The sequence below is a fragment of the Labrus mixtus genome, chromosome 7 (assembly GCF_963584025.1).
Source record: "Labrus mixtus chromosome 7, fLabMix1.1, whole genome shotgun sequence".
Taxonomy (NCBI): Eukaryota; Metazoa; Chordata; class Actinopteri; order Labriformes; family Labridae; genus Labrus; species Labrus mixtus.
In genome coordinates, this window is record NC_083618.1 from 18,107,081 (window position 1) to 18,116,952 (window position 9,872).

General features: G+C 35.4%; 1 protein-coding gene across 1 annotated transcript; it reads left to right on the forward strand.

Annotated features, from left to right (window-relative positions):
- Positions 1-854: 854 nt before the first annotated feature.
- On the forward strand, positions 855-9,615 carry sycp1 (synaptonemal complex protein 1). The gene is made up of 28 exons (XM_061041704.1): positions 855-998; positions 1,499-1,663; positions 1,836-1,903; positions 2,463-2,527; positions 2,614-2,672; positions 2,773-2,839; positions 3,024-3,097; positions 3,198-3,306; positions 3,635-3,729; positions 3,824-4,008; positions 4,100-4,167; positions 4,284-4,345; positions 5,535-5,779; positions 5,874-5,991; positions 6,090-6,160; positions 6,244-6,325; positions 6,407-6,586; positions 6,677-6,793; positions 6,875-6,985; positions 7,093-7,185; positions 7,279-7,353; positions 7,468-7,554; positions 7,644-7,790; positions 8,279-8,338; positions 8,476-8,547; positions 8,642-8,767; positions 8,840-8,905; positions 8,991-9,615. Exons 1-28 carry the CDS (start codon positions 855-857, stop codon positions 9,129-9,131), a joined length of 2,952 nt encoding a protein of 983 aa, XP_060897687.1. The 3' UTR covers positions 9,132-9,615.
- The last annotated feature ends 257 nt before the right edge of the window (positions 9,616-9,872 follow it).

A 9,872-nucleotide genomic window follows, 5' to 3' on the forward strand; every position in this document is an offset into this window, starting at 1 on the left:
AAACATTTAAACAGAGACACGCACACCACGAACACACACACACTCACTCACAATTAATGCTCCCCCAAGCCTAGCCACCCACCAACCAGCCAATAGTACACAAAAAATTACAAAAGAATAATAATAAAAAAAGAAAGACAGAAAGGAAAACCTCTGCATATATATATATATATATATATATATATATATATATATGCACACACACTATACAGTACATACTCACATAGTGTACGCAACATTAAGGCACAGAACAGTACATACAGGATGATATGATTTATTTACCCCACCACGGCATACTACATTATTACGTCACACTCAGCCAGATATAAGCGTCACAGTGTGTCACAGTCTATGGTCATTCATTATATATTAATGTCGAAATTAATAAAAATTTTCTTCCTGTGTCCGATAATGGATCTATTCATCCTGCTGGTCGTTAACCGTTAGCGTTACGTCACATTACGTCACGTTACGTCACGTTACGCAGAACGGGAGTATTTTCGCTCGCGCCCACAGACGTTAGTCAGTGTGAAAAACCGTTAATGTAAAAGTTAATTTTTAGTTTCTTAATGTTTTAATAAAACAAAAAACGAGAGGTGAGTAATAACTGTTGTTTACCAAGAAAGTGTCAAAGCTTAATGTTTATTGTTATTTTGTAATTGACGTTGTTTGTGTCGTAATGTATTTGGTGAATCAGGTAAATGTTAGCAAACAGCCAAATGTTTCGTTGATATCTCTTTATGAGATGAAATTAAATCATGACTTCATTTATCAAACTTCAAAGTTAAAAGTTCAAGCTTATGATGCTAAAGTTTGATAACTGAAGCTTGTTAGTGTATCTTCGTGGTTACAGGATGGAGAGACACCGAGGTTTTGCCTTCAAACTGTTGGTACCTCCCAGGTTTAATGAAGGACAGGCGGCTGTTCGACCTCAGGAAATACTGGAAAACTGTGATTTCATGAAAACATTAGACCAGGTGCGTTTGTACAGCCAACAGGTTACTAAGGGTAAATTGATGAATGACAAATGCTTTCTGAGCACTTACACTTTCATACTGTACAGTAATTATTAGCCAACTTTTATGCCATTGTTTTACTTGTTGTGAGCAGTAATGAATGGAGCTAGCTGTTAATACCCATGATGACAAAGCATACTGTATTTAATGTTTTCCCTCAGGGCGACAGTAAATGCTTTGACAAAGAGCAGAGTCTGCCTTTTGTCAGTACAAGCGTGGTTGGACCAACTAGACAAGGTATTTTCTATAAAACAACACTGGCTGCTTTACTTAGTTTAAGAAAAGTTTGCATATGTTATAGACCTTATAATAAATTAAAGTTTGTTTTCCTCTTAAGATTTTTCCAAGATGAAAGTCGTGCCACCAATGGAAAAAGAGGAGGTAATGGTAATTTTATAATGATACAATAGTACTTGGTCGGCCTTTACAACACTCGTTTCAAAGTATGATAGCTCACTCCCAATTGTTGTTATGTTGACCAGAATAATTTAAATCCTGGAAAGCTTTACACCAAGCTGCTTGATGAAGTTGAGAAAATAAAGTACTGGAAGATCAAAGTGGACGCTGACACTGTGCAGAAGGAAAGGAGACTCCAAGAAAACAAAAGAACAATTGAAACCCAACGAAAAGCAATTAAAGAATTGCAGGTGTGTGCCACAGTGAGAGTTATTTTTAAATATTTCTTGCTCTATCTTTCTAATCACCTATGGACAGTATTCTTTTTTCATTATTAAGTTATTGATGATAGAGGTAAAGCATACCCTAACATCCTTTCATATCTATACTGGTATATCTATTGTTTGTGTTCTGTCCTTACAGTTTGGAAATGAAAGTCTTACCATAAAGCTGGAGGAACGGATCAGTGAAAATGAGGATCTGAGGAACAAGTACGGCTTTATTTGTTTGTAAATGCCTTCAGATAAACCAGAAGGGTGTACTAAGAAGTCAGATTAATGGACTAACAAAAAACTTTGTCTAAAGCAAAAGATTTCAATATCATGAAGGATGTTCTCTTTTTAATGTGGATCAATTGTAATGGTAAACCATGCCTAACACCTAATCTGCTTTGAGGTGGTTATGCTCAGAAATGGGGTTTGAATTGGGCTGTGGGAAGCACAACCCTTTCATCATAATATGCTCTATTTGCCTTTCATTATATAAGTTGACAAGTTGGCAGCCTGAAATTGCTCAATTTTGTGCAGATATAAAAAGTAATATGTCTGTCAAAGCACCCCTATTTAGAGATCGTGCACAGAGCCCAAAAAAGACTCAGGGTTTTCAAAGACAACTGATAGCAAAAGAAAGCCTTGCTGTATCAAACTTTGAAGTACACTGCTTAGATATGAGCTGCAGCAGCGAGATAAGCTTCACAATCAGATATTTATATTTCAATTATTTGTCTGTGTGAAATGTCTTTATTATATCAAATATCTAATCCTGATACAGACACAACGTAACAAGGAACCTGTGTAAAGAGACTTTTGAGCGTTCAACTGAGAAAATGCATTTATGTAAGTACAATATGTTTTAGATTGTCTTTTGCCTGAATAGAGATTCATTTTTTGGATAATTTATGGCCGATCTTCACACTTTTCAGTCGAATCTGAAAGAGAAGAAACCCATCACATCTTTATGGAAAATAGTGGGAGTATTCAGGTAAAATTCTTGTTGATCAAAATATGACGAAATATTTTGAAATTGAAATTTTCCAGACAGAAATTTGATGTACAGTTAAAAAGAAACTCTTTTTCTGTAGAAACTCATTGCAGCATTTGAAGGCCTCCGCACTCAAGCAGAGGCTGATCAGCAAGAGATGCAGAAAGGTTGGTTTTTAAAGAATTACTTTTAGGCTTTTCTCAACAGGTACTCCAAATTGTAACACATTTTAATAGGTCAGAACTAACACAGAATATAATCCGTTTTGTAATTTACTTGGGATGATTTTGTTAATAGATTGAAAACACCTGCACCACAAATATTATGAACCTTTTTATATTTTTTCTCCAGTCAAAGTGGGCTTACAGCAATTTGAGATTGTGAAAGAGAAATTTAAAGAAGAATTTGACATGAAAGAGAAAGAGGTTAGTAACATTAAACTAGATATAGATCAGCTTGTTTTTGAACGCAATGTTGTCATAAGTTTTCAAACAAACAACTTGAGGAGTTACACTTCATTCACAGGTGGCAGTTCTTCAAACAGATCTTCAGAAACAGGAAAATGAACTACAAAAGATCCTACTGGACTTCCATGAAACCCAGAAGCACTGCAAACAGCTTAAAGACACAACAAGTAAGTTCATTATTAGATTTCAAGACGAAGCGATCACGGCTGCTTATGTTGCTTTTTTGCACCATTTTGCAAAAAATAACATTTGTGACATTTTGTGTAGTAAAACTCATTTACGGAATGTTTTGCACCCACAAATTTGACCGTCAGCTCACATGTTGAAGTATTATCTGTATTAATGAAATGATAGCTTTTACTCTTTATGTTTGCAATGTCTCTGTACTTATTGTGACTAATAAATACATTTATTTTCCTTCAATTTATACTAAGTAAGCAGTGTAAGTACATCTTGTAAATCCTTGTTAAATATCTACTGGTACTTTCTTTACAGATGAACAATATGAACTTCTCAAAAGCTCAGAAACTGAAAAGGAATCCCTTATTCAAAAACTGCAGAGTGTGGAGCAGTGCTTGAAAGAAAGTGATGTGAGTGTGTTGTGATTCAAGTCATTGTGAGTAAAACTTGGACTCTTTGGGCTCTCTGCATAGTCATTAAACCGTTTTTTATTTTTCTTCTTAGGAACAACGTGAAGCCATTGCTGCACTGCTGAAAGAAAGTAAAGAAGAGTATGCAGAGATGATTCAGAGCAAAGATTTCAGCCTCCAGGAGTTCAGCAGAGTTAAAAATCAACAAGCAGAGAAGCTGGAGCAGATTCAGACAACTATGCAGGAGCTACAGAATTCTCTAGCCTCAGAGATACAGAAGTATAACTTTCTCCTAAAAAATCACAGCATTGTTCAGATGAAACAAAGTTATATATCATGGTCTAATGTTCCTTTCATGACTAACTTTAAGGGCCGAAGAACTTGAGGATAAACTAATCGCAAACAAGGGGGAACTTGAAAGTAAAATAACTCTTTTAGGTAACTTGCTGATGGATATATACAAATATATATATATATATATATATATATATATATATAGATATCATTTTTATATTCATGCCCTGTTACCCTGACACAAAATGTTTATCCATCAGGAGAGAGCCTGGAGCAGAGTGCAATGAAAGATGGGCGGATCAAAGACCTAGAGGATGAACTGGTGATTTGTTTTTTATTATTTGGTTATTATTATAGAATATTGGTATTCTATGTAAATACACTAATCATTGTATTGGGAAGAATCCAAAACACTTACATTAAACACTCATACTAAGCTTCTTTGTGCTAGGACAAACAAACAAAGTCCATTGAGTCCATTCAGTGTAAGATAGGCATAACTGAAATCAGAGTAAAGGAGCTTGAAGCCGAGCTTTTAAGGAAAAACAAAGAAGCACGGCTATTTAAGGTAATGTTAAGAGGAATATATGATGTTTATTACATTGGCTAATACTCATACCGAAAATGTAAGCCTTATATACATTATTTTATTGATGCAGAATGAAGCAGATGTTGTCTCTGCTGAAAACAATATGCTGAAGAAGACTTGTGAAGCTGCTGAAAAGGAACACAGAGACTTAAAGGAGAAATCAGCAGCAACAAAGGTTTTTATATCAATTCCTAGGGATGTGCATTTAAGGCAAAATTACTTTTTGAAAAGTCACTGGCAATTCTTTGAATAAAATTAAAATAACTGCAACACCCCCCACACACATGCACACACTTTCTTGCTTTATTTGCAGAAAGACAGCCTCATTCACCTTCATCTGTCTTTAACAGCACTAAACGGTGATAAGAGACCGTGATGCAGCAGAGGAGGAGGAATGTACAGGTGTTACAGAGTAGTGAATGACTACGGACAGAAGTGATGAAAAACAAAGCTAGATGATCTGCTGATTAACACACAGATCCACATTATGAAACATCAGTATCCTAAATTGGAGTTCATTAACCTGATGCCAACAAGAAAAAACTTCATTCTAAGAGGCAGAAATCTTGGGCAAAACCAGACTCATGATGAACAGTAATCTGTCGAAACTGCGCCAGAATGGGATAGAGATTTAGATATATCATCTGTGGTAGTACAGCATAACAACCAGGAGACAGTAATATTTCAAAAATTTATTTTCAAGATGAGATGAAAGTTGGGTGAAATCTTTAAAAAAAAAAGTAAATTAATTAATGACTATTCAAAAACCGTGTTCCATTCCAAAAAAATGTGTCCTCTTGCTGCCCTCAATGTGTCTTAGATTTTGTGGAGATAATGAAAACATAAGCAGTGATAAATTTCAATCTATATCAGTGTTGTTGAGTCACCAAACCTTGAGTCTACTCTTGTCTCGAGTCCCCAGTGCTCACCTGGGTCAAGTCAAGAGTCCTGTATGTCAGGACTTGAGTTGGACCCAAGTCCAAGCTCTGGACTCAAGTACTACAACACTGATTCTGAAACAGGTCGTGTCTTCACAGCAGTATGTTTTTTTATATACCCTCAGATCAAAGTGCAGAAGCTGGAGCACCAGTTGTTTTCTGAAATAGAGAAAAATAAAGAAAACACCTGTCAGATGGAACAGTTGAACAAAGACATCACACAGCATGAGTGAGTATTTATTGCACACCACCCCATAATATCAGCATGCACACTAGCTTATTGTAATTTGAATGTCTAATGTATGATTTGTGTCCTTTTTAAGAGAAAAGTACAAATACCTATTATCCAACTTTAATGGGCTGCAGTCTGAGAAGAAAGCCATTGAACAGCAGTTTGAGAGTGGATCTTCTAATGTGAAAGCTATTGAGGCAAACATTAAGGTCTGAATTTTTCTAATCAAAATTAAAAGATAATTTCAGGTGTACAGCATCTGTATACATTTGGTTTTATGTCTGTTACTGAATGCTTGTTTGTTCAGGTTAGTGAGGAGAAGGCTGCAAAGCTTACAAGAGAAATTCAAAGACTGGAGGAAGAAAATCTGTGTTTACGGTAAGTTTACTCTTTGGAGACCTAAAGATTTTTGACACTGAGTAGTTTTCAAGATTTATACAAATGTTTTCTAAATTAAACAGAGAGGAGGTAAACTCATGTAAAACCAGAATCCAAGGGAAATATCAGGAAACGGAGACTCTACAGAAGCAAATTGAAGAAAAAGTAAGTATGCCAACAAAATCAATCATTACACAAACTGATTTTAGTTTGTAAAGTGGAAAATTATGATTTTTGTGTGCATAGGGTGAACATTTGCAGGAGGAAATCACAGAAAAGGAGACAAAAATCAAATCTGTGGAAACAAAGGTGACCATAATACTTATATATATATATATTTATATATTTTGTTGTTTTTTTCAGAACAAAGTGCTTAAGAAACAAATAGCAAAGGAGATTGCAAAATCCAATGAGCTTGAAACTGTGGTATGGTGAAGTGTCTTTATTCATATTTATCTCAAACTTTTAAATTAGTAAGTATAGCCCTGTGTGATGTAGATGTTTGTTTGCCCATAGATCAACAATCTTTACGAGGAGTCCCAGAACCTTAAACAAATGAAAGTGGAAGACCATCAGAAATTGCTGAACGATCTCGAGTCCAAATCAACATCCGCAACTGAGCTTGAAAACGAGGTGATTTTCACAATAGTGTTATGTTAATATTTTCAGCCCTTTAGACTAAATAATATGAATAACAAACACGTTGTCTTGAAGGTAAAAAAGCTCAGAATAACAACAGCAGAGGCCGTCAAGAACAAGGACGAGGCAGAACTCAAATGTCAACAGAAGATAGCAAATATGGTCGCACTAATGGAGAAACACAAGGTACGCTCATCATAATGGTTATGTGCCATCTGAAAAAGGTCTCTTCCAGCAGCATTGTTGATCCAAAGACTTTTTGCATTGAAAGGAATTTGACTTGTCATTACTAGAGCCAGTATGACCTGATGGTTGAAGAGAAGGATGCAGAGCTTGATGAGAACAAAAAGAGAGAGATGGAGGCGGTTTGCCAGAAGAAATCACTGGTATGATACTGCAATGTCATACATTAGTTATTAAATGAAAAAGTGACTGATTGAAATTCATTATTTAACATTCCAACCCTTCTTTTAAACCAGGAGTTGGATCTTTTGAAGAATAAGACAGACAATGATAAGCTGAAGCAACAGCTGAAGACAGAAGTGTCAAAGAAGGTACATTAAGTCTTTGTTTGAATCTGTTTATTTTTGGCTCCTTACTTGAGCAAGATGTACTTTGTTATATGAGAGACGCTTCATTCTCTGACAAACACTTTTGATTGCTTTTAGGCAAACCTGCAGAAGGAGCTTTCGGATTTGAAGAAAGAAATGTCATCAATGAAAATCATTCAGCTATCAGGATCAGGAAACAATCAGGTACAAACCTGCATATGAGCAAATAGGGAGCCACTAATTGCCATTGTTTATCATTTGTATCTAACCAAGATTTCATCTTAAAATTCTAGTCTCCTGCCTTAAAATCCACACAAGGGAAATCATCAGATACTCCAAAAGACAGTTTTGCAACGAGACACGTGTTTGACTTCTCCGAGAGCAGAAAAACTCCTTCCCATAGTAAAGTCTCAAGAAGTACTGCAGTGATGAAGAATGACGTGAGTTGAATCTAATTTTTTCACGTAGTAAACTGTCTCATCTCATTAATTGAGATGGAGATGAAATCATGAAGTTGTAAATTCTTCATTAATTTCTATCTAATTATTACTCAAAATTGTAACGATGTTTACAGTTTCAAACAATTGTGATTGAAGCTAGTATACACATTGTATTCACTTGTCTATTTTTCCATTCAGAGCCCCATCCCATTAAAGGTGCTACCTTCTTACCTTTTAACTGTATTTTCATTCCTTTTTTATTCAGATCTCCTCTCCATTATTCATTATTATTGTGTGTGAAGAAAATAAATAGAAGGTGTTTTGGTGGGGTTTAGTCTATAAGCTATGTATGTATGTATGTGTGTAATTAAAACTGTGTCCTCATGTTGTTCTTAATTAATGCTTTTCATATCATGAGTCACTGCATGCTATAACCAAATGAGCACTTGTAAATTTAAATACTGTAACATTCTTTGTCTTCTTTACAGGATAAAGAATCTGATGCTGAATCCATCAGAACACCATGTGGAACATCACAAAAGAACCAGGTAGATGGCAGTTTGATGTATTACTGAGCAAATGTGATTAGATAATAGAGACTGGTATCAACACATTAATTCAGTTTATGATTACGTTTACTGTTTCTTTCAAAATACTGCACACTGACATTGATTTTGCATCATAGGAAATTCAAAATGGAGACCTGAAAACCCCACAAAGTGTTTCAAAAAGGATTGGAGGAACCTCAAAGATCAAAGTAATTTAATTCAGTTTCATTCTGACATTTCCCAAAATGAATAAAAAAATATTCATCACTTCTGCTGACATTCACTCCTTGAATTCCCTTACAGTCCTACAGAATAAGGACACCCCCTTCTACTGAAAAGACTGTATGCTGGAAGAAAACGATTGAGCTTGACCCCAAGTCAGACAGCTCCGATCTAGGTGATCTCCTGGTAAGTTTAATGAAACTTTTTGTATCATGAATTGTATTTGATCGTTTGTGTTAAGTTGCTGGAGAAGATGATTCTGGTTCCTCTTTCTAAAAGACCTTTGCAAGTGCACTGCCAGCCAACTTTTCTGCTCCATCCTGCGAACAAAACATCTTCAAAAAGGTAATCTGTCCAAAGTCCAGCAATGCTATTTGAAAGACTATATTTAGAAAAAAATAATAATTTGTGGGCATTTTCATTCAATCAGATCCAGAGTCCAGCTGTTCATAAATCACCAGGGAACTCCTTAAAGTTAGCTGCAATGAAAAGGATGAGAGATGCTGGGTGGACTGCTGTTACTGGCTGTAACAAAAAAAAAAAGAGGACCAATGAGAAGATCTTTGCTTAAATAGTCCTGTGACAGGTTAGACACAATAACCGTATCTGAGAGGTTTAGGTGTTCATATTCCATCTTTCATGGTTTATATAATTACATTTGGGATAAAATAATAAGTAAATACCAGGCAAATGAATTTCACAGCATGCATTGAAAGTATTGTAATGAACTTGCTTAACAGTATTGTTTACAATTGAAAGTTGTATTGGCTAATATTCCTACAATTTTAGCTCATTGTTCTTCATTGCAATTTAAGTGACTGATTCACCATTCCAGTTTTTTAGTTGTTTGAATTGTGTTCAAGTTCTGTTTGGTGTTTTTTTTTTACTATCTAGAAGAATTGGTCTTTGTTGGTGTTTAAATGGAAGCTCGTTTTGGCACAGGTTTACATTGTTGTTGTGGGAAAGGTGATTGTTAAGTATTTCTAACTTAATATAGCTAATATATTTATGAATCCTTGTATTGGCATTGTTAACATTAAAGGTCAGATCCATCAGCATTGTCTTTGAATAAATGTTGTGCACATCAGCAACTTCTCTTCCTCTCTTCAATTGGCCGTCGGGTTTAAAGGGGGGACATTTCAGTCTTGTATTAAGTATTCGCCATGCCAGTCAAGCACCAAAGGTGAAATCTCAGTGTTGGAATTCTGTTCACATTAATGAAGGAACTCCAAACGGAACTGAGATTGGTCTTCTGGGGGTGTTGGCACATTGTCGTATATTGGATGGCCATCATAAAGTCCTCCAGAAATTA